The sequence below is a fragment of the Ammodytes marinus genome, assembly GCF_949987685.1.
Source record: "Ammodytes marinus genome assembly, chromosome: 10".
NCBI classification, from domain to species: Eukaryota; Metazoa; Chordata; class Actinopteri; order Uranoscopiformes; family Ammodytidae; genus Ammodytes; species Ammodytes marinus.
In genome coordinates, this window is record NC_137214.1 from 6,067,916 (window position 1) to 6,092,767 (window position 24,852).

The 24,852-nt window shown below is 42.6% G+C and overlaps 1 protein-coding gene across 1 annotated transcript; it reads right to left on the minus strand.

Annotated features, from left to right (window-relative positions):
- On the minus strand, positions 1-21,138 carry synpo (synaptopodin). The gene is made up of 4 exons (XM_080035438.1): positions 21,034-21,138; positions 14,362-15,759; positions 5,459-7,530; positions 1-3,246 (listed from the first exon to the last, which is right to left on the minus strand). Exons 2-4 carry the CDS (start codon positions 14,531-14,533, stop codon positions 1,927-1,929), a joined length of 3,564 nt encoding a protein of 1,187 aa, XP_079891564.1. The 5' UTR covers positions 14,534-15,759; positions 21,034-21,138; the 3' UTR covers positions 1-1,926.
- Positions 21,139-24,852: the final 3,714 nt, after the last annotated feature.

The window sequence follows — 24,852 nt, forward strand, 5'->3', positions numbered from 1 at the left end:
TGTTGTGTCATCGCTTTTTATTGTGCATCCATTTTCAGACATCATACAATTATGAACTGAGAAAAGAAAATGTTGAATTAAAAAAGAATGCAGACATGCAATCACAGAACTCCCCCTCATAAATGTAATGATTATTTTTCCTGTGTTTGAGCTTGTCAGCAATGTTTGGCTGGTCCAGAAGTGACCCAGGTTGAAACCAATCCATGACAGTGATGAATCCTGTTGGGCGGGAGCCAGGTCACAGAGGAACAGGTGTCCCTGTCACTCAATAGACACACAGGAGTAAATATTTAGAAATGTGCTGAGGGGTTCAGCCTGTATGTCAGAGAGTGAAGGAATGGTATGTTGAGTGTGCATGGTATTGGACTGGGAAATATATTTAATGGCTTAAAAAATTATCCCATATCTGAAACAGAAAGACCGTTGTGATATGTGTTTGTTGGTTTTACCTCTTTGAGGAAAACAAGTTTTAAACAATGCTTTAAACTTTGCTATTGAAATGGAATGAACAGAAGTGCAAATCAAGTATAAAGAGAAACTTTAGAAGTTAAAGAGAAAGTACATTTATGCATTTATGTATTTAAAATACAATGAATTCCTCCGATCCTTTCCTCACAAACACCTGGATTAATATTTCACAACATACAACATTCTTATGACCTTTTTTTCCCCCATTAACTCTTCATTTTGTTCTACCTTCTCTCCTTACGTGTGACATACGCATTTGGTTTTCAACCTCATCCAAACAGATACTTTGTACAAAAAGAACAGGCACATACTATTATGTTTATCTGTTTCTCATGCAAGACATCCATGTTATAAAAAAATTCAAACTTTTTGTGGTCAGCAAAAGCTTAGGCAAATGTACATCAATCTCCAATATGAATACTGCAATCAAAATGCCATTAAATGTGCATGTTAACAACACATTTTTGTTCATCAAATTGATCATCATAACTGTTTAAAGGTCATCAAAAATCATTTAAAATGTGTGCGTCAATGCCCCGTCGAACCTCCACATACCTCTTCAACTCTCCCTTTGTTTCTGTCATTCTCCATTCTCCTGTCTTTAAAGCTTACATTCATTTTAGCAAATGCAATACATATAGCAACATATACACTGTGTTATCTTGATTATTGCACTGCGGTAATTATGCGTGTGATTTATTTTCCATTGATTATTCTAGATAAGAAAATCTGTGATAGATACTTTGACCAGTATGATCATGTGAATAGCATGAATTCCAATGTGTTTTTGTCATAGAAAAATGAAGGAAACTCATTTGAACCAGCATAATCAAATGTGATCTTTACTGTATAGTAATATTTTATATAGCCTATAGGCTACAATGAGGATGCCTAAACCAAAGCATTAGCTGTACAGTCCAATGATCTCTATATTTACACACTACTTATTCCATGTGACCCTTCTATGCCTTAAAATCTTTAAGTCTCTTCCTATTTCGACTTGCGTCAAACCAGCAAATACAACAATAATGCATTATTAACATTTAAAATGTTAAACAACCTTTTACTGAAAGACTATTTAACTTGGTGAAAGCAGTGAAAGCAAATATGTATGATGTGAATGTGTAAAAATGTATAGCATTCGATGAAGTGATTTATACTATCTTTGGTTATTTTATTTTTATTTGAACTTTTTGGTATGTAAGAAGCTTACAAGCTGAAACTGCGTTATGTAAAAAGCTTGTTCTTGTCAGTCCATACTATTAATGTGAGTCATATAAAGAACTACTACTACCTTGATACAACATTTACCATTATCCAGAGTAGGTATTCAAAGTCACAGAAAGGTGACGTATCCAATAGTTTTTCAAATTAACTGCCATCAGAAACTCTTTTTCTGGTTGATCCAGTGCCAGAAATGTCTATGAATCATGCTTTAATTGGCATTAAGTAACACCCTCACAGGTCAGTGGAGACAGTGCTTCTCTTCACCCTCAGGCTCCCGCCCCAACCGCGGGGACAGGTGTTGTAGGATTGCAGGCCTGGCGATCGGAGACCCGAGTCTTCAGACTCAACAGAGGCGTCTGAGTCGGTGAGGGAGCGAGTGTTGTAGAGCCTCACAGGGGAGCATATCCCCTGAGTTGGGGTGGGAGGAGGGCTGGTGAAGGTAGGGGACTGGGCACCCAACGACCGCGACTGGAAAGGGCTCATGGGTGGTTTGTGACAGTCGTAGCTATAGTGGGAATTCCCCATAGGCGATATGGGTTGGCTGTGACCGCTCGGTGCTCCAGGGGAAGGGCTGTTCTTACGTTTGGCTGCATTGATGATGTTCTTGGCCAGGAGGCGGTGGTTGGCTTTAGAGTCTAGGTTATTAGCCATAGGGGACATGCAGCGACTGTCTTTGGGTTGGGGAACGGGAGAGCTGGCAGAGGATTTGTACAGAGGTTTGGTGGAAGGAGTGAAGGATAAACTGGTATGAGAGAGTGCAGGAGACTGGGAACGTGAGCCCCAAGGAGGAGATATGGGAGATGCTGCTGTCGATGTTTGGCTTGGTCTTGATGCGGACATAGACATGGCACTAGAAGTGTTCTGGCTTACCATTGGGGACTGGCATCTTGAGCCCCATGGAGAAGTTGTTGTAGAAGTTTGGGATGGTCTGGAAGTAGGAACAGAGGAAATGGTGGAAGAGGGCTGGGTGTGTTGGTTCACAATAGGGGACTGGGATCTCGATCCCCAAGGAGGAGAGCGCAGGGATGTGCTTGTGGAGGTTTGGGAGGGTCTGGATGTGGACATCAGGGTGACATGGGAAGACTGAGGATGCTGGTTCACCATTGGCGACTGGCATCTTGAACCCCAACGAGGAGACAGAGGAGAAGTAGTCGTAGAAGTTTGAGAAGGTCTGAAACCAGGAGTGGAGGAGTTGCTAGCAGACTTGGTATTCTGGCTCACTATTTGGGACTGGCATCTTGAACCCCAAGGAGGAGATTGTGGAGAGGTTGCTGTAGGTTTTTGGGAGGGTCTGGATGTTATACTGGTGGTGGAAAATGGGATATTCTGACTGGCCATCGGGGATTGGGATCTTGGACCCCTGGGAGAGGATACTGGGGAAATGACTGAGCGGCTAGAGATGTTGCTGGATGTGCGGTTTGTTTGGGAGCAGGGAGTCCAGGTCCCAGTGGCGGGGCCCTCTGGACTGCTGAAACGTCTGGTGAGGCTGGCCGTCCTGGTTGGCCTGGGAGTCTCAATGGGGGTTTCCAGCGGGGAGAACTCCTTGGATGTCTGTTGGACCATGACAAAAAGGTTATTTCATGTAGACTTTTGGAAACATACAAGATACACACAAACTTGCAAAATATGAGACTGTAGTATAATGCACGTACAGTTTTCTCATACAATCTCCTAAGTATATCAATTCTAAGAGTTTGATTTATGTTAGATTTGATTTGAAATGGACGTCACTATTACATTGGACGAACCAGACGCATTGTTTAAAGGTGGAGTGAGCGATTTTGGAGAACACTTGTCAAAATCAGTGAATATCTCCCAATCTGCTACTTGTATGTACTGTGTGTGAGCTGAACAAAATTCAGGGTCAATACAAAGCATAGGCTCTTTACACTGCTATGTAAACAAAATAGCTAGCAACATGCCTGTTTACAGAGTCCAGGCTGTGTATTTCCGTTGATTTAGACAACAAGTTCTCCAGAATCACAGACTCAACCTTTGAGTGTTTTAGCGTTCATGCTAATTCTCATCACTTGTAAACGTGCTGTAAACCAAAATAAGATGTTTGTTCTGCATGAACTCACAAGGGACCAGTAATTTACTGTGAAACTTGGCATACCTGTGCCCTTTTCAATAAGACCCATTTTGATTATTCTAAGTGAATCTGTTATGTTGAGTCTGAGCCACAGTGGCATTTAGGTCATCTGTTCGTATCCACTTCTTCTGAATGTATTTCTTGAATAAGCCTGGCCACAAGCACACATAAGCCTGGTCTTTAGTGGCTCTCTCAGGTTACTGTCATCATGTCTTGCCGAGGTGCTTAACCTTTACGTGAACATGAGGTTACTCAACTGAAGCAAGGGTAGCTTGCTTTCTGTCCCATGCACATACTAAAGAAAAGCCATCTATCTTCACTGTATTTAGTTTTAAAGCTGAACCTGCTAGGATCAGTATTCTGAGAAGTTTGATCAAAAGTTGGGGGGTATCTTGTAAAGAAACAATGCCCAGGTCAAGGGTCATTCTATTTGTCCGAATGTCTGAGACCCTCAACACCAACACCCTGGGTCAGGACTTAACGCTAACACACATAATTCATTCTTATGAAAGTGTAAAATATCCAAATGACTCAATAGGTATTTATGGACTGTCTTCTGATATGCTAATTATCTGTGTACGGAGGCGTAACATTTTATTGATGTGTCGCAAGAAAGGCAGGAAAGGGATATACAACAAAGGCTGAAGAGGGAAATTAACAGTTGGAAGAAGCCAGTGAAGTCGGGAAATGAGAAAAAAGAGAAGGAGATCACAGCAGAGTGTTAGCATACAGCTTTAATCAGTGAAGGAAAGATTAACACTAACACCAAAAAATCGATCATAACAGACAGGATCACAGCAGAAGAGAGCAGTGAATCAAAGGCAGATGAAACGAAACAGCATAAACCCTGTAGTCTAAAAGAACAGTGACTGATGATGTCCTGTGAAAAACACTTCTGGAATTAGTGCTTTAAGTCACGAAAACAATATATATGTAGGTCCCGGAAGCAAATTAGTATGCAGCCTGCAGATTTGAAACAACACAAGAAGACAAGAGCACACCATATATTTAGGTAAAAAATGCTGGAAAGCAGCGTAAATTACCCCAAAGACATAAAGACATAAAAGGAGCTCTCTCACTCTCGTCTGTGAGCAGCATTAAATTGCAAATCATAGATCATAAAGCAGATGCCATACCATCTGTTAAAGTGCTATGTGAAGCAGCATCACCCTAGCGCCCACAGAATTGGGAGATAAAGTGGAAAAAAGTGTGAGGTTGTTTCTCAACCCATTTTAAAAACATCCTGGAAATTAAAGTTTTTTAGTGCTGGCATGCTTAGCGGCTCTGGTTATGGAATCTGATTACATCAAGGCACGTATGAATTTTAACTGAGTGTAATTGCTCTTGTTTGGATGTTTGTTAATGTGGACAATATCCAGTCATAAATTAGCTCAACTATTTAGATGTATTCACTTAGATCATTTTGTAAGATACAGAAAAAGTCTGGCCCTTGGTTATAATTGCTTATTTGCGTCATTTGTTGAGCAATTGTTTTCAGTAATACATGTGAAGATTAAAATATTTAACATCGTAAAAGATCAACTCTCGTACAATGCAAGAAATAGTATTACAATAAGGCACATCATTTTCATTTTTAAGCTTTCAACCATGTGTGTAATAAAAGGAACACTTATGTAAACAAATCTTCTAAAAACGGTGGGGTTTCCACACCTGTGCTGCTATCCCAGCCTTCTTGGCAGAAAACATTGGCCTTGGTGCCTGGACCCCCGACCGGGGAGAAGACACTCGCTCTGGAGAAAAGGCAGACATAGGTGAACTGATCCTAGGCTGCCCAGAGGCTGTGTTAGACGTATATTCCGCTCCTCTTCCTGTTGGGCTGAGAGGCAGCTGTGGAGACATACACTGGGTTCTAAAGGCAGAAGGAGGGTTATTAGGAAAGGAAGTATGTCTCGAAAAAGACTGGGTGGACATTGGAGACTTAGACTGTGGTGCCCCTTTGGGTAGGCTACTAATGGGGTCCTTGACTGGGTTTAGGATGAAGAGGGAAGAGTTAAGCTGGTAGGGCCGGTGCCTGGATAGGTCCATCTCTAGCTGTGAGCAACCATTTTCTAAAGGAGGCAGCTCCGGGATTGGTTGTGGTGCTGGAGCTCTTGGCCTCGGTTTTTGCTGGACCTCCTGTTGAGCCTTTAGGTTTTGTGAAAGCTGGACGTTTATGTCAGAGTTTTTAGCAATGGCCTTGACCCTGCCGGGCATGTTTGATTGGTACACCCAAGACGGTGGGAGGGACATCGTGGGAGAAGGAGACCTCATCTGTGCTGCGTTTTGTTTCTCAACAACGTATTTCTCCATTCTGGACTGACGCTTGGCAAAAAGCTCAGCCCCCTTTCCTGACACATTTGTGAGGGTCTGCTCTGGCCTGTGCTCTGCCCTCGGTTGGGTCCTGGAACTCTTAAGGCAAGAAGCCCACTCTGGAGCTGTTGCACTCTCTGCCCCTGCCTCTTCTTTGGCGAGGAAGTTGGAGGCCTCTGCACCCAGGGCAAGCAACTCTTCCTCAGATGCTGGCTCAGGCACTGATCTATGTCCATGTTTTTTCCTTTCATCTGCCCCTTGCACAAGAGAGAGCAGCTCAGGGTTGGGAGCCACCACTGTCTTCTCTTTGAACGTGAACATAGACTTTCTATTTGACCTTCTGGCAGCGCCCTCCTCGAGTATTCCGGTTTTTATCGGTTGTGTCAGCTTCCTCTCTCCAACCGGCTGTGGGACAAAGGTAGAAGGCTTTGGTGCTGTGGGAGGGCCATACTGGGGCATGGGTGGATACTGAGATACAGGGGAAATGGGGACCAGAGATGGTGGTGGGGAGGAAGGGGACATGACAGGAGACATCGGAGGTGGACTGGAGTAGTAGCTCTGCCCGGGTTGGTTTGTAAAGGCCGGTAAAGGAGGTTGGGGATATGAAGGAGGTGGAGGTGAGAATGCCAAAGGTTGTGGAGCAGGGAAAGCCGGGAGAGGTGGAGTGGCGTAGGAAGGCGGAGGGGGTATGTCCATGACAGGGCTGAGTGCCTCTGGAGACTGCACTGTGATCGGCGAGAAAAAGGGCCTAGCAGTCCGATTGAGGATGGTGTTGGACGTCTGCTTGGATGTGGTCACAGACACCCTCTCAGGTCCAGCAGAGGTACTGTGGCAGACATTGGGAAGCTTTCCGATGGGAACTGGGTCTGTGTGTTCGCCATTTATTTCTGCTTGGCCTTCAGCATGCCCCTTCAGAAGTGTGTTATTAGTACTCCCACGATGAATATCATCCTTGACTATGTCAATCTCTTCGTATATGTCATCTCTTGCCTCTTCCTCCTCCTCTTCCTTGACAGGTAGGAAATGTCTCTCTTGGATAACACAGTCCTCCATGTTCTCTTCCTTGGGGGAATCCTTACCTCTGTCCTCCATGATATCACCTATTGAACGGATCCTTCCAGGTGGGGACAAGAGTGGCTTGGTAGCGTTGTTTCTAAAGTTCAAGTCTCGATCCTTTTCCTCACCGCTCCTCTCTGCCCATGTTAGTTTGTTGGACCGGGGGTCAGTTTTTACATTCTCAGCTCTGTCCTCCCCAGAACCTTCTCCGCAGCTTTGGAGGGTGAAGGCGTTGACCCGCTGCTTGCGCCGGTTGAAGAGCTGCACGCCTCTGGAGTTGGAGTTGGACGGGACGGTAAGCTGAGCAGCGATGATCTGACTTCTGACACGAGCCTCCTTCAGCTCATGATCTGATAAGCTGGCACTCCGGGTCAGATCTGGAGTAAAAGAGACACAAAGAGAAAGTGGAACATTTGATCAATGAAAGAAATAAGCGATGTTTTCGTTTTTTCATAACAGAGATATTTGATGAAAGGTTCATTTTCAGGTTCAAATGTTTAATTTTGATTTCTAATAGAAACTGTTTCCATAGTGTAATATCCAAAAAAATATATGTATTTCTCACAGTGCCATTGCTGAATCTCCTTTTTTTCTGCCTCTGTCTAAAACACTCTGTTTTAGAGAATGGGTCTTTATGCCCCACCTTCTAAAAAGCCCAGTCTGCTCTGATTGGCCCTGAATCTAACAGCTGGTTTAAATTTAACTACCATTTATATTTAGGGGTATCTGGGGGTGTGCTTATCACAGGTAAAGTTAGTGCATAGTTAGGTTGGTAATGAGGAGGACATGGCTTCTACTATTATGACATCATAAGAGGAGAGAAATATAACTCTGTTATTTTTTACAGAAAGATGGAGGTGGAGAAAAAGAGAGAGAATTGTTTTTTCTCATACTTTGGGAGTCTCTAGTCATACCCATATTAATGTTGGAAAAAGAAGAAAAAGTGAATTTTCCATGATAGGTGACCTTTAAGGATAAAGGGGACCTCAACTTTGGAAGACTTAGCAATGTGCTACATCTACAGTTTTAACTGAGGCAACTCCCTCACCACCCAATTAAAGCTCACCACACTGCGTTTATGGACAAATAGTGAGAACCAGCAAAGACACTTTAATAACAAGTCTCGTATTTAATATTCTTATAATACATATAATTGTCCCTGCACGATACGGTTTGATTTTTCACAGTATTTTATCACAAGCAAGATAAAGACAGTTGTGTGGGCTCTTGACTAGTACTACAGACGAAGGTGGAGAAACCTTTCAAAGAAACATTTTAATAAGAAAAACACATAAAGGTCCAGGTCAATGTCTCTGACGCAGCCAATGTAAATTGTCGTCCCTCATGTCTTACACGGATGCTGCAATTTTGCTGATTGCCTTGAAATCACGAGATAAGACCAGTCTATGTTAAAATTGTCAGTTTGTTTTCTGAGCTTAAGAGCTTCATTCCAGGCAGCGGAGCTATTTCCTCTGCCATCTGCAGTAGTCCCTCCCTGAGCATTCCTGCGCCACTGAGAAAACTCCCTTCCAACATGCCTTTGGTTTCTCTCTGTAGTTCATCTGTGCAATACTGCAACTCAAAACCTTAACCAATCATTTATACAACATACAGCTTCCAAAACTGTCTATGAACTCGATTTACAATGAAGTATTCCTATTTAAAATACACTATTTATCATGCTTGAAAATTAATTTGACGAAAAACCAAGGCTTCATCTTTGGTATTTTTAACAGGATTAGAACTTTAAGATTCTCAAATGAACATTTAAAAAGAAAAGAGAAAAACTTAATTGAGCAGACACATCTGGTAGATTATTCATCTAATTTATGTAACTCTGACTGGCGGAAGATATTTAACGTCCCTCCAGGAGGTTTCTCAGACAGCTGGCACAGCCACCAGCCTTTCTTCAGATAATAAGGTGATGGATTCAGACAGCTACATTATTTGATGTAATCATGTGCCAATCACAATAATTATGTATAAATCAATCACTTGTAAGGCTCTCCTGTAGGGCTCATTCTGCATGCAGTTTTTCCTGGCACAGAGTATAAAGCTAACATGATCATTGCCTCGGCAAAAAAAGGAATAATATGCATCTGTCATTGATTTTACAGACTTGAAGTCGGCCCCTCACAGTGATTGAATTTTTTTTACACAAGCCAATGTAGTACTAAACAGCATATGTTAATAATCTATTTTCACCTCATTAAACAGGGACTATAGGGTCAATTTGGATATTAAACACAATGTTATACCCTTGGATGATGATGGTGGTTATGTCGGCAAGGGAAATTCATCAATGTCAACATCGACTATAGGGTTACTTAATCAACCCGAGACTGACAGGAAAGACAAGAAGTGACACTGTAAGATGGAGGTATAACAACCACCATACATATTTGTGACCACAAAATAACAAGGGGGTGATTGCATTATAACACAACCCTTTAAACAAGCAGCCCTTTCACCGCTATTGACATGTGCATAAATCCCAAGCCGTTATAGACTGCTGCTGAGAAATGAACCAACTTATCACACAGGTACTTACTGTACATTCACCGCCTTTTATCAAGGTTGTCAATATGGTTGGAAATACCGCCACTGGTCCCCGCAGTGACATTTTTATTAGCTATTTCATTTCTTATAATTCAGGCTACTTGAATACAAGCAGAGGCAGAGCAGCGAGGCGTGAAATGAAGTGTCCTCACTGTAAACAGCTTACCTCTAGTGGGAGCCAGACTGGTTATCAAATGACACGCAGGTATGAATCCCCATCAGTGAATATTATTATTATTATTATCAGGGAATATCTGGCTGAGAACAAGTGATAGGCTACCCTTTATGAAATGTGAACTTTTGTTTAGGAGTTTTTTTTAAAGTGTTTCAGTGAGGAATTTGAATGTATGGAGATACTTGGTTATTATCTCATTAAATGACGCCAACCCATTTGTCATGGTAGCAATCCCAGTAATATGTTAACAGATGTTAATTCCACAACTTATAAATTAAAATAAATCTGAATTGATTAAATGTGTTAAACGTTCTTTTTTTAAGTTGCAGCGCGTGATGCAGAACTCATAAGGAATTGATTACACAGCAAAGAAAAAGGAAAAAGTTCAATAGACTTTGGTTACAACTTCTTTCTCTTGTGAGGGGAAACAAACACCCATAGTTTATGGACGGTAGTCATCAGTTACAAAAACAACAAACTGCAACTGACAAGTCCCCCTTTCTCAACAAAACAGGCAAGCACGAGTTCCTTCCTCAGTTTTAATTCAAGGCTACAGCATATCCTTATGATACACAAGTTAACTGGAAGTCTTTTTCATCTGGCTGGATCCACTTTAGTGCCTAATCCCCTTACCTTTTTTTTTTCAGGTCAAAAATTCAGAGCTCCGCTGTTGTGCAGTACTTCCACAAGAGTTTTCAATTTAACTGCGTCTGTTCGCCTCACACCCCCCTTTCTGTAGCGAGACGCGGGGTCGGATTTCTCTTCCTCTGCAGTCCAGCACACAGACAGTCAGACCGGGAGGAGGGAGGCTGTGCCCTCTGTCATTCAGCCTCCAGCTCTCTTTCACTTTTTTAAAAAACCTGCACTTCTACCAGGGGCGTAGCACAAAACTCTGGGCACCAAACATAAGTAGTCTATGTGGGGCCCATTTCTCCCCTGATCCATGTAAAAAAAAATCTTACAAATAATTTAATCTGTTGAATCAGTAATGTGTATTATGGTAGTCACTTAAAACAGTTCTTACCAAATTAAAAAAAATAATAATTATCACTTATATGGGGTTAAGTCTGCACTTTTTGAAATTACCCAACCCATTAGCCCTCCTCCATTAACATATTGAAGTTGATGATAACAGCAATTGGTTATCTCACATTTTTTGAAAGGAATAAATCTCTAGTTGTTTTGACTCACTTTTCTGTCTTTTCTCTTTTGGCAGCCTAAATTTAACTTTTTTGAGAGAGCCATGACAATAACCCGGAGTTAAAGCTGTAGTACCCATGAGGAATTCTGAGGAATTACAACCACACTGTGTGGATCCCCGTGTGGATTTTTTTATCTTCTGCTGTACGTTTAGGTTTATTTTTTTGGCAGTAGTATCAAAAACTGAAACATTTCTTGGGTGCATCTTTGGATTTTTCTGAGCTATATCTTAAAACTATATCTCCTGTATCACTCAGCTCCCTTATAGAAACGCGTTGGTGGACGTAACAATTTAGAAAATTGTGGAAGGGTTGAGAGTGGAAACAGAGCCGTTACAATATATATATATATTTTGTTTAAACTCCACTCCCCCCGCCCCCTAATGATTTGGGCCCAGTCAGTTCCACTTACATCCTCTACTATGACGCCCAGGGTTTCCACTGAATGGATATAAGAAAAAATCTGAGACATGCCTCTGAGAAAAGGGAGCTCTGGGCTTCTGCTACTAAAGTATTGATGTTTCAGCAGTTGCACACAGGCTACACTTTGTTTTGACACTTCTGGAGAGGTGTCCAATCAATGGCAAGTATCGAGCGGCTTATCTCTGTCTAATGTGCTGTGATGTCCTGTTGCAGTCTTGGAAGCAGGACGGAGGTAGAGCAGAGATACTGCACTTCATGTGTGTATGGATTAGTCCACTGAGAGTGCAGACAGATCTAGCAACTGACCTCTGCTGCACTCCGTGTCTGTCTGGATATCCCCATGTAAGTGTGTGTGTGTGTGTGATCATTGTTTGCACTCTCCACGACCAAGTGTCTGCCCTCTCTCAGCCCCTTGGGCCCTAAGTTCCAACCTGTAGGGGCAGGAGAGGAATTTCCTGTCACCAGCAGAGACAAACACTTAGCCCCAGCCCTGCAAGGATGCAACCGCCTCCACATTTCATCCTCCGCCCCCCCATTTCACTCTACTTTTAAGGCCAGACACTGCAGGTAAAAATATCCTTTTTTTCACGCACTGGTCTATTCTGAGATTTTTGTTTATTTTTCTTACATATTTTTAGTATTTAGTATAGATAAAAGGTCCAAAATGTACATTTAGGTGTTTCTTTGACTAAACTTTGTCTATTTACTTTGGCAACTGTATATTTCTTTGCATTATTTTTTTTTTGCATTTTTATGCTTTTATTGATAGTGTGGAGACAGAGTTGAAAATGGGGCAGAGAGGGGAGTGACATGGAAATGTGTTGTTAATTGATCTGATTTATGATACATTTTGTTCTCAAAAACATGCAGACCATTTGCTTTGAAGACTTTTAAAACTTTGGACAATAGTTATAAAATCGAAGTAAAGATTTTACCGCTGGCTTTATCCAACATATAGAATAAAAAAAAAGTATGCATAATTGGTTGGAAATTGCCAAATTTACATATTTATTCAGAGATCTTAGAACATTGTTATGTAAATAATAAACTGGAAAAGGGTTGTGACGATATCTAAAAGTCAAAGATGTTACCCTATTCACCTGCAGTCTCTGGCCTTATCTTTCTCGACCCCACGCATATGCCTCTGCCCCACTATGTCCAATCCCCTACATCCCTGCGTGGGCGAGAGCCGACAGCACCCCCCCCCCCCCCCCCCCACACACACACAGCGGAGAGGATTTAAGTCATGGGGCCCAAGCCTGCATTTGGGTATCAAAGGTCAGATTACCCTGTCGGATGTTATCTTTCTCCGGGCGATGGCTGTGGGGGTGAGCGGGATGACAGCAATGGGCCCCCGTGGGCGATTTGTGTGAAGCGGTATGGAAAGACAAGGATTAATAGAGGTCTATGGGATCTTACCAGACTGAATGTGACCTAATCTCTTAGTGGCTCCCATGGAGGGGGGGGGGGGGGGGGAGTGCAACACCAAACCAGGCTATGTTGCTCATGTGCTGGGTGTTTTTGTGCATCAAGACAAGTTCTCAACAGATATTTTTGGTCAACTTTGCTTTGGTGTTGTTTTTGGTGACCTTTGCTCTGTTTGAAGAAACAATTAGTGAGTAATGAGTGATGGGAACAGTGTTGGAAGGTACCCAGGCCATAGATCTATATCTGGGATAGTTATCTGATAGTCATGACCTTTCTGTTATGTTTCCTCACAGCACAAATGTCTGATTTACCCTGTTTTTTTAATCTTACCGCTCGGATGTAATCATGTTTCCAGTTGTCTTTTATTATGTTAGTGTTTTTTCCATATTGCCGTTTAACAACATAATTCTTTGGGTGATATCATGGAGTGTGAACTGCAGTTTTCCGTATACTTTTTGGGTGGGTGTGAACGACTGAAAAAACTTTCCAGAAAAGCTTTTGCCACAAGTTAGCCTGTTATTTCACTGTCTGTGTTATACATTAAGACTGCCCTTTACTAGTGATACAAGATTGCATTTCCATTGCCGTTGGTTGAGCCTGATTTTTTTCTTCTTTTTTTTACGGCATGGAAACAGATGTTTCATGGAGAACCTCACTGTGTCTAGTGGCTGCCTGTTTTCCCTATTAGCTGTCTACTCCTCTTCCTTATAGGTTTTCTGGTAGGGTGACATACTGCAATTCAAGCCTTAAAGTGACATTAAAGGTCACCTATTATGCCAAATGCACTTTCCATTTTTTACAACATTAATATGGGTCCCTGGTGTGACTGGGAACTCCCAAAGCATGAGGAAAAAACAACCATCTCTCTTTTTCTCCAACTCCATCTTCCTGAAAAACTGTGTTCAAACAACCTGAACAGATTGTTCCCCATATTATGTCACAAGGCAAGAAGCCACACCCTCCCCCCTATTATCAACCTAACCTAGCAATACCTCCACCTGTGATACGCCACACCCCCAGATCCCCCTGAATTTAACTTGCAGCAAGATTCAAACAGTAAAATTCAGCGCCAATCAGATCAGACTGGGCTATTTGGAAGGCGGGGCTTAAAGAGGTTTTAAAGGGACATGCTCTCTGAACAGACATAGAAAGAGGAGATTCAGCAATGGTACTGCGAGAAATATAAAAGCTTTGTTTGGACAATACACCATTAAGACTGTTTCTAGTCGAAACCAAAATGAAAAATTACAACCTGATAAAAAGCAAACTATGGGACCTTTAAACAGCACTATAAACAGACCATCGGAAATGCATTCACAACTACATCTCTGTGTTATCAAGCCACAGTGACAGTGCACTTTCTTTTTCCACTGCTTTCGCTTCCCCAAGTCAGGAAAGAGAACGGCAGATAAACAAACACTTACTTGTTTTCCTGTTGCTCGTCTGTTCTGTGTTTAATCCTGTCTGCTCCCATGATGCATTGCAATCCGTCCCAGGAGTGTGCATGTTTTGCGTTGCCTGGAGAGGTTTTCTCAATCCTCCCGGACTCCAGCTCACCCCCCTCCTGATAGGCAAATGTCCATTATCCATCTCCATCGCTATAACACAATATAAAAATGCTTGTGCTGCAGCAAAAAAACAAAAGCCCTCGGCACAGGGATACTTAAATGTTTGGTTCTAGTCAGCTCAATGTCTTCTCCTGATAAGGAGATAAAACTCTCGGTCCAGTTGGAAAATGGCCGTTTTTTAGTCCTTGTTGGCAGGCAGTGAACAAGTGTAGAAACACAAGAAGAACACACAAAAGAGTAGCTCAGCGTTCCAGGTTGTAGCTTCCGGCCATCGCTCCCCCTTTTTTCAGCAATAATCCTTCCAAAATGTTGTCCTGTAGTCGGCTCGAAGAACTTGACGGAAGAAGTGCTCTCTTACTTTGGTTCCTCGTGAAGTGTTATTCTCTTAACAGGACCTCCCAGGAGGGTCAGCTCCAACTGGCCTTGGATGAGTTCCCATGGACAACTGCCACTAAAATTGCACAAGTTTCGTGTGCTCTGTTTTCAAAATCTGGTAAAGAGGGCTGAGGAGCAGTCCACAGTCTTCTCTATTTGCATCTCTCTCTAATACTTCTTTCTTTTCCCCCCAGACGTTGCTCTTCGTTCTTGGCTATTTTAGGTCACCAAAACATGACTTTTTTTCTCCGTCAGTGTTCCCCCCAATCTCCAGCCCACAGACTATTTTTCTTTGGGAGAAAAAGCTCTGCCCTTTCTCTGGGAGATCATAGCTCTGACGTGAAGGGGGTGAACTGTGTATATGGCAGCTTCCTGCTGTTAGGTGCATGTGAGAAATAACATTTCACTCTGGAAAAGGTCACTCCAGGGTTTTGTATTCACAGCTCCAACCTATTCAATTGAAGTTGCTTTATTCTGGTGTCCTGTGTTGTTTTTCTTATACATTAAATCCAGATTCCGCCCCTCAGAAGGCAGTACAATCAATTTAATTTTCTTTTGTTTATTCACAAAAACCACAACTGAGATGGAAGACAGCTCTTATTTCTTCTTGCGGTGGGTTTGGACTAATACTGAAATGCATCGGCGCATAGAACCAAGAATTCCTCATGAATACAGTAATTCTGCGGTCAGCGGCGCCACCATTCATTCAAATTGTTCAGTTTTGCTGCTGGTAGAAAAAAGATTTGATGCCTCTGTTCTAACCGTTGGGGCCAGTCTGTGAAAATAAACAGTTGGACTGTAAATGAAAGAGCGGCTCAGGGGGATGATAGGTTGGTGCACTTTACTCCCTCTCCGTATCCATCTTCTGTCCAGAACCACCTGTGAAAAAAAAAGAATAATATGCAGGTTAAAATGCAGTCATGCATAATGCCAAAACCATTATAAATCAAATGTTTCTTCCATTGAGTTGTTTGAAATGTGACCGTTTTCAAAGACAGAAGCAAGGCGTGTCGCTTCCACCCACAGCTCTGGCAAAACAGCTGGTTACAAGAATCCAGCTAGATTTCTCATCGTCGCCCTTTGTGTAATAATGGCACCAGTTTCAAACAGGATGTAACGTATTATCCACGATGATTCTTAAGAAAAGCGGCCCAAAAGACTTGACCCTGTTTTGCGTGGACAGAGAGTGCAGATTGAACTTAATTGGAATGTGTGTTGTCTTTTTTTATTATGAGAAAGTGGCTGGAAGAACATTTATAACAATGTACTCCTGCTTGGCTCATTTAATACTTGTGATGAATTAACAAGGGGGTCACTTCCAAAAAGGATAAATCTCAACAAAATGTGTCCCTTTTGGGAGAGTCCAATTCTCTGTCTTTTTGGAGATGAGAAACAGCCTTTTTTTTTTGCTCTTGAACTGCAGTCAGGACAAACAGGGTGGAAAGGGAAACGAGGAGACGCCTCTATGAACGAACGTGATAAACTGTAGTGTTGTCTCCAAAAGACGGAAGGAAGGTCACAATTCATTAAGCTTTAAGGTCGGAAATCTGTGTTAAACCCCCCCCCCCCCCCCACACCGCCCCTCAAAACACAGTGCTATCTCTTCCTCTGGGTCTCTGGTGTGATACAGAAAATAGAGAAAGTGACTGTGGGTGAACGAGTTGCATGTGGCATGAAGCAAAGAGACAAAGATATTGAACATACCACTGTGACATCTAACTGCATTGCATTGCTCCCTCTTATCACATAAAGGGATTTCATCAGATCTGCAGTGGCATGTTTCCCCCCCTTCAAAGCTAATAATAATAAGGCCCACACTGGCAAGATGTGTAATGTTAAACCAGTGTTTGCACGTCGTCCTTGTCCTTGATGGGACGTGCCTCACCCTTGAAGCCCATCACATTAGCATTCTGTTTTTTCGCTCAGGAGTCACCACGCACTGTCACACACAGGAGGGGGAGGAGGGCAGTGCAGAGAACTATGCGACGCACATAGTAATTATTCTTTAAAAAGGTTTTGAGTGATTCCTCAGGCATAGAAACCATGCGAACATTCATCTTTCCTGAAGGTGTGCAAGCACCGACCGTGTACTTGTATGCATTCCTTCGAAGACAGACCCTATGTTCTTAATCGCAAACTCTTTCTTTTAACTTTTACTACAGCTGATCATTAAAAGTATGTAGTTAGCATGTACTATACTACAATTGGGATTTGGACAATTATTTCATCATAACATTGCACCTCTTGCACCTCTTCACACATAGTTGATGTGACATAACTTCCGGTACACAGTGGATTGTGGATCAGAATCGGCCAAAAAAGATTGCTCATTTCCACACTTAAAATCACCAACGGATGTAGCATGGCATCTGGGTATTTTTTTTAAAGCATGCTGCATCTGACTTCATGTATGCGACATCCTATATTTAATAAGCAGGGAAGTATGGGTATTGGAACTCAGCCCGTGTTTTGTGGAGACGCTCTCCGACATGACAGCTGAGTCATGACAATCTGTGGGAGAATTTCTAATTGGTCCACCCCCCCCCCACCTCGAGCACAATCAACCCAAACAAAACACAAACAGAGCCCCGCCTCCCTGCAAGAGACGCCACAAATATCCTCCACTATTTAGCTTACTGGCGTGATCGCGTCGAGGGACAATAGATGAAGGCCTGGTATTGTTTAGACGCTCTGACAAAAAGGTCTTTGATTACACCATATGTGTTGGTTTGGATCAATCTGGGGAGAGGACATTGTCTTTTTGAATTAGCACCTCATTTCAACAGTTTCCATATATTCCCAGTGGTCTCTGTTGTTCCAAGGATTTCATGTTTACTCAAGAGAGCAAAGGTGAACACATGTTTGGGTCCAAACGCCCACTGTTGCAGATTGATTCAAATATAGTTTGATACATGTCTGTGATCCAGTCTGTAAGTAGTTATTAACTGGCCAACAAAGAACAGATGTAGGATACTTAGGATAAGTGATATGAGCAGAGAAGCAGTCTTAACTCTGGGCTCTACAAACAAAACAGTGACATATGGACTCTTGAAATCAACATCCTCCGCAATCTGTTACTCTTCCTCTTCCCATCGACTTGTTAAAGCGAAACACTGCAGGTGAATAGAGTTGACATTGTTGACCTATAGATTTCACCATGAAATGTGCCAGTTGATTACTGACATTCAAACAATTATTTTTATAATACACATATTTTTCATAAATCTTATACATTTGCTAATTTGGCAATATCAAACTAAGAATGAGTAAATAAAATTTAAAAAAAATTTAAAAAGATGTCGGATGAAGCCAGAGTTCAAATCTTTACTCCGACTGATTCTGTCTATACTTGCCGTAGCTAAGATCTGATGCCACCACTCCTCCTCTCCTACCCTCCAATTACCTTGAAGTTCAAACGGTATTCTACAGTGCCCACCTGTCCAGCTCAACACCCCCCCCACACACACACACACACACACCCTGCATAGTTTTCCCTGTGCCACCTCGTTGACCCCCATGATTAGAGCCAAGGATATCATTTACAGTCTGGCCCCGTAGGCCGGTTTCAAGTGTGTAATCACAGAGTTCCTGTACATCGTCAACATATGATGAATTAATGCGCAGACAGAAAAATCTATCCCCCAGCTTTCTCTGTGGCATAGTGATGACGCACAGAAGAAATGGCTTTTTGGCAGCCGGGCAAAAACCGTAATCACTCATTTGTCCCCTCTCTGCTTTTGTCTAGCACATTTATTACACATCTGCATCGATAGCCCACTTGTAGAAAAGCATGTTAGCCCAGCTAATAACTCATCTACACCAGTGCTGCGTGCATTTTTTTTTAGCCTCTAGTATGGCATCTGTACATCATCAGTTGCCGTGGGCGCACATGTGTTGAGGTATTTGGGGATGTGTGGATGTCAGGTGAGCAGGGTGCATTCCTACCTACTGTAAAAGCATATCAGTTACCAAGCTCATAATGAGCCATCTGGTCACAACATTGACTGGTAAGCCCTTTTTCGATCCCATACCTTGTATAGGGCCAGAGCTGGTATGTGTTCCTATCTCATGCCATTTTAGCCAGGATTCTTTACATATTGGCAATGGCAAGCAAAAATCCTGCTGTAATTGTGAAAAGGATCTTATCAGAGCTTTCTCTCTCTCTCTCTCTCTCTCTCTCTCTCTCTCTCTCTCTCTCTCTCTCTCTCTCTCTCTGTGTGTGTGTTACTCAGACAAAGAGGCATTCAAGGGCCCTCACAGTTCTAAAAAATCATTTTTGGGTAGCGCTCCAAAATTGCATGGCATTCCTTGTTCATAATTCCCCGGGAGGCTGTGACAGTCGACATGCCTCGGCTTGTGCCTGGCTGTTGACTGACATGTAAAAATGTTGCAAAGCACACACTCACAGATTAAAGTCACAAACATGTTCCTTATGCCTGTTTCCATTTGCACTTCTATGGGAATGGTGCAAGAGCAATAGTCATTAATCATGCAGAGGAAAGACTCGTAATGAAGTGTCTGCTTTGTGTTCAGCTCATCCCTTCTCTCATAGGCACAGGTGGACGACTTCAACGGGAGAAGAGAAATACTTTGAGGTAGGTATGCGTGTGTGTGTGTGTGTGTGTGTGTGTGTGTGTGTGTGTGTGTGTGTGTGTGTGTGTGTGTGTGTGTGTGTGTGTGTGTGTGTGTGATCGGGTGCCAAGAGGGAGGAACCATCTAACCATCTCAGTCACAATCTGAAAACCGTTAGACATCAAAGGGGGTAAAGTCCTAGCACTTGTTAAATGTCTGTGTGAGAATAGTACTGAATATTAAAGGGGAAGTAAGTGATATTTTATTGTTAATATAAGTGTTAAATCTCTCTATATTCATACAGCAATCAATTAAACAGTATGCACAGTTTATAACACAGGTCTCCCAATCATTGCCAGATAATATTGCCAGATAAAATTTTGAGTATCCCGCTTACGTTTTATCCAATCAGAAGACAGAGTGCTATAAAGAGGCGGGTCTCTGTGCCTGTGAACGATGACTCGCTGCTCTCCATAGCAGCACTATCTGATGAAGACGGCTGTGTGTTCATGTGGTGGTGACGTAGGGACAAGGGAGGGGACTGCTAACTGCTAGTCACTGACAGGAAGTTAGCTAAAAGGACCATGTCACTTACTGAACCTAACAATTGTAGTCTCTCCACATTAAAGGTAGAGTCATCAATTCTGGATAATGCTAGTTCACAAAAAAAATTGTTTTGTCAAAATCAGTGAATATCTCCTCAGGATCCATACCTGTCCAAACGTTGTGCATTCAAAAAAAGATCCAGTGTTAATAAAGAGCCTAGGCTCTGTAAACGGGCATGTTGCTAGCTATGGTGGGCACCCTTTGTGTAAATATCCTTGGGTACACAACTGTGTGCGGAGGCTGTGTATTAACCCTGCAACAAGCGTACTCCAAAAATCTCTGACTCCACCTACTGTATTTGACTAAACTGTTTCATCACCTTTTGTCACAGTGAACTAAAGGGTTTGGGTGAGTAGAACATATATATACAGTATTTATGGTAACATATGGCTTAAGAAAACCTTTAGTTGCCCCCCTGTAAAGCAGTTAATGGGCCTCACCTGTTGTGTTAACAGGAAGCAATTACTTATATATGTAAGTCAATACAGCTCCAGCCAGCTCTTTTTAATTGGATAATGTTACACACATTTGCAGTTCGAGTCTATACAACCTGGCAACACAGCGGGCTCCACACTGGCCCAGGACAATAGGGCTCGGATATCAGTGACCACACTGCTAATGGAGCCAACCCAGCCAAGCCCCTGTGCACGCCTGTAAGCCTGCAAGCCTGCTCCGAGGGCAAAACCAGATGTTTGTCATCTACTCAAACAAAAGACTTTCAAAGTTTTGCCTACTATTCTGCTTCGGTTCACTGCATTTCCTCTCTCTCTCTCTCTCTCTCTCTCCAAACAAAGATAAGTGTCTTATCCCGTCAAAGATAAATAGAATGGGCTACAGGTGAGGAAAGAGAGACTGCCAGCAATTACAGTTTTTTACAGCGACAGATAAAATTCCAACAGACAGTCAGTCAGTGCTTTTTTTTCCCCCTTGCTTGTTTGGTGTGGTGCGGTATAGTTTATAGTGCATGCTGCTTACCTGTGCTCCTGGTAGATCTTGGCTGTATGAGGCAGCGAGTGTGTGTGTACTGCCCCTTTTCAGTTCCTACAAAACTCTGAACACACACACACACACACACACACCCTACCCCCTCGTACCTCTCTCTCTCTCCCTCTCTCTCTCTCTCTCTCTCTCAATTGAAGCAGACGAAGGATGGGGGCGGGAGGGGTGGGGGGGGGGGGGGGGGTCAGTGGGAACACAGAAGGCTCTTTGTCTGGGACCTTTTTTCTTCATATGGTTTCCTTCAAGCTTGCATACTGAACACATTATGCCATAATATATTTTCATATTCAACACAGGGATGTTGAGCGACCAGTGGGCCCCATTCTCTCCCCCCCCCCCCCCCCCCCCCCCTCCATCCCCTTATTTTTTCCCGCCATTGCACACTGGCCAGAGAAAACCAAATAGAGAGGGAAAAGTACGCTGGAAACATAAAGACTTAAGATCCTGCTGAACCCATTGAACGAGCTCGATGAAAGTTCGAAACCGTTGACCGTGAATATTGATTGTCCATTACGTTATATACTTGTACTGGGATCCTCTGTATGTGTTGTATCACTGTGTATTGTGTCTATTGTGAATTGTGTTGTAAAAGCTATAGTGTGTAATTCTTCCTATAAATGAATGTTACATTCGAGCCATCGTCAAATGAGTTCTTGACACAAAGTTGATTAAGCCTATCAGCGCCACAAAACTCTCTCTGTATTTCTCAGTATGGCAGCGTTTACAAACTGCTGTCATTTGGAGGTTCCCCATTTAACACGCCCTGCATTGCCATGAAGTGAATCAAGGAATAGTTTATCAATGATATGATGCTGACGTGTGAAAAAACTCAACTAAATGTGTTGATGCAGTGCCCTGGCTGAGCAACACAGACAATTATTTCCTCTGGAGACGTAGAGCAAAGAAACATCAAATATTACCTTATAAAGCATTTTACCATGTGTGCGGATTGCACGGGGACAGTAACTCACGGACAGCACATACTTGTTGTACAGTAGTACACAACGTTTGGCCTCTCTGCAGGGATGATGCTCATTCTTGAAAATGATGATCCTCACTAATACAACTTATTTTTTTTTTTCCCCCTAACACTGATTTACTCGGAAGATCCCACAAGTGCCATAAAGTTGTCAAATACATCTGGTTCACTGTTTAGAGTCTGAAGCTTAGATATTATTAGATCTTTGGATTTATGGATCCGCCCGTCTTCTGCACAGAGAAAGGTTTGGATGTATATTTCACTAATCCTTCACAAAGATCCTTCATGCTGAATCCTGGAGGCCCCCTTCAGTGAGATGCTGGCACCGGGTTGATGGATCTAACGCTGGAGACTGCCTGACTGACTCGTATGGTGGAAAGAAACTGTTATCCTCGAACCGTCTGCCAGGCTTTAGAACTAACATCTTAATCTCTCTTCAGCCCTATAGGATAAGCACATTTTACTTGATTGTGCAGCTATGCGGCTTGCGGTTCACCGCGCGTTTTCTAAACATCAGGTCAAACAAAGTTCTACCAAAAAAGCTGAACCGTCCATTTTCCCCCAAATCAGTTTGGATCATGAGCAGTGGCGGAGTTACTATTGGGCAAAAGGTATAGGGCATTTGCCTTGGGCCCAAAGTGCCTCATACAATCACTCATATACTTATGGTTATGATAATTAATTATTATTTTTTTTTTACTGTTCAATTGATTAAACATGTAACACTTTGTTCTAACAATCCACAGGTCTGTTAAAAGTACATCAGAAGGTAAAGCTGAAATCAGTGATTCTGGAGAATGTTTGTTGTCAAAATCACTTTTTGTCAAAATCAGTGAATATCTACTCACGACCCGATTCCTGCATCTACTGTGTGTGTGCTGAAATAAATTCAGTGTCAATACACAGCCTCGGTTCTATAAAAGGGTGTGTCAATAGCTACTATGTTATGTTACATACCTTTTGTTTACATACCAGTTTATGATGCCTAGGTTGTGCATGAATACCAGATTTCTAAACGGACAGGTAGCGGATCGTGAGGAGATTTTCACTGACCTCCAGAATCGCTGACGTCACCTTTAATGTCTCCAGCCCGCCCCCAGTCCCCACTATACCTCGTTCTGTTCCATGATCGTACTTGAGTGTCTACGGAAATCATGTGTATTACATTTTTTCCAAAGAATATCAAATATTTTCAGCAAATTTTGTAACTGGATGAGTTTCTGCATGGTGAGAATTTCAGTGCGATGTGTTTAGCTTTAACTTTTCTACTTTTCCCCACCTTAGCCTGATGGATGGTCCTGCCATGCTGCTTAGACAATCCATCACCTCCCGGACTACTTTAAGTACCGTCTCAGCACTGCCTCTTCTTGCCCCCTTCAACACCCCTCTCCTCCCTCTGCCACTCTCCCTCCCTGGCTCCCTCCATCATTTTCTCCTCTTTCCTCACACTGTCTGTCTTCTCAGATTGATTTTCCTTCTCCTAATCTCTGTGTGTTCTTTCTTTACAGTCCCCACTTAGGGCTTAGAGATGTAATGTAACTAACTGAGTACATTTACTCAAGTACTGCACTTCAGTACAACTTTGAGGCACTTGTACTTTGCTTTAACAAAAGTTACAACCAAATTGTATTAAAAATATATATGTAATACTGTATATATATGTATATATAGATATATGTATATCAATCCCTTTCTCTTTATCACCATACTCTCCTTTGATCCAACCTGTCCTGACATGTTTATACTGTATGGTTTAGACCCCATGCAGTTGGGAGAGCAGCCATTAGCCGCTGTCTTATATCTTTCTTTCTTCTCTGCTGTGTTCGTCTGGCGTGACTCTCTGAAGGGCTGTGAGTGTGTGTGTGTGTGTGTGTGTGTGTGTGTGTGTGTGTGTGTGTGTGTGTGTGTGTGTGTGTGTGTGTGTGTGTGTGTGTGTGTGTGTGTGTGTGTGTGTGTGTGTGTGTGGGAGAGCATGGGAGCTGAGGAGGGGAAATGTAAGCGCACATTCCTTGGGAAGAAGGGGCTTTTGCTGCAAAGAGAGCGCCGTGGAATTTTTCAAAAAGAGATCTGGTTTGCATTCCCTCACAAGTCGCATCCATCTACAGAAGTTATTAGAGAGCTTTTTTTGCTATATGGCCTAGGCCTGGATTGATTAGAGTCACACACACACACACACACACACACACACACACACACACACACACACACACACACACACACACAGCACAGGCCCCCTCTTTGCGTTCTTGCTCACCAAAGCAGCCTTCAGCTCATCCCTCTGGAGGTAATGGGATACAGCCGTGGGGTTGTTCAAAGGCACAGCTTTGGTATAAACACAGAGAAAGTCAAATGGGGAATATGCACTGTTTGCTTGTGAGTGTTTTGATGGTATAGATGTTCCTCATGGTTATGAAGCACAACTCGCTCCAGTCTAATGTGTGTGTGCATGAGAGCACCGAACCGGTTGGGGTTGATTGCCAGTCTTCTTGGATACGGTTTGTATGTAGGACTCATTCGGCTAAAGGCACACTCATGTTTCATGGTTGCCTCTGTTTATTTTCAGTCAAGTAGACATCTGCTTTTCTCATGAACTACCTCACGGTGTGCTGTGGCCCAAAGCGGAGATGAATAAAGCCTAGTAGAATCAGGGTGTGTCCACTAGTGGTTTGCCCATGTACACTACTGTAAGGCCACATGTAAAAGAAAAAAGCCAAATAGTCTAATTCTTTTTACGATATCAGCCAGTAGTGTTGCCTGTAATAGACTGAGCTGATGTCACATTTAAAGTGCTAGGGTTAGATTTAGAGGCCAGCCTG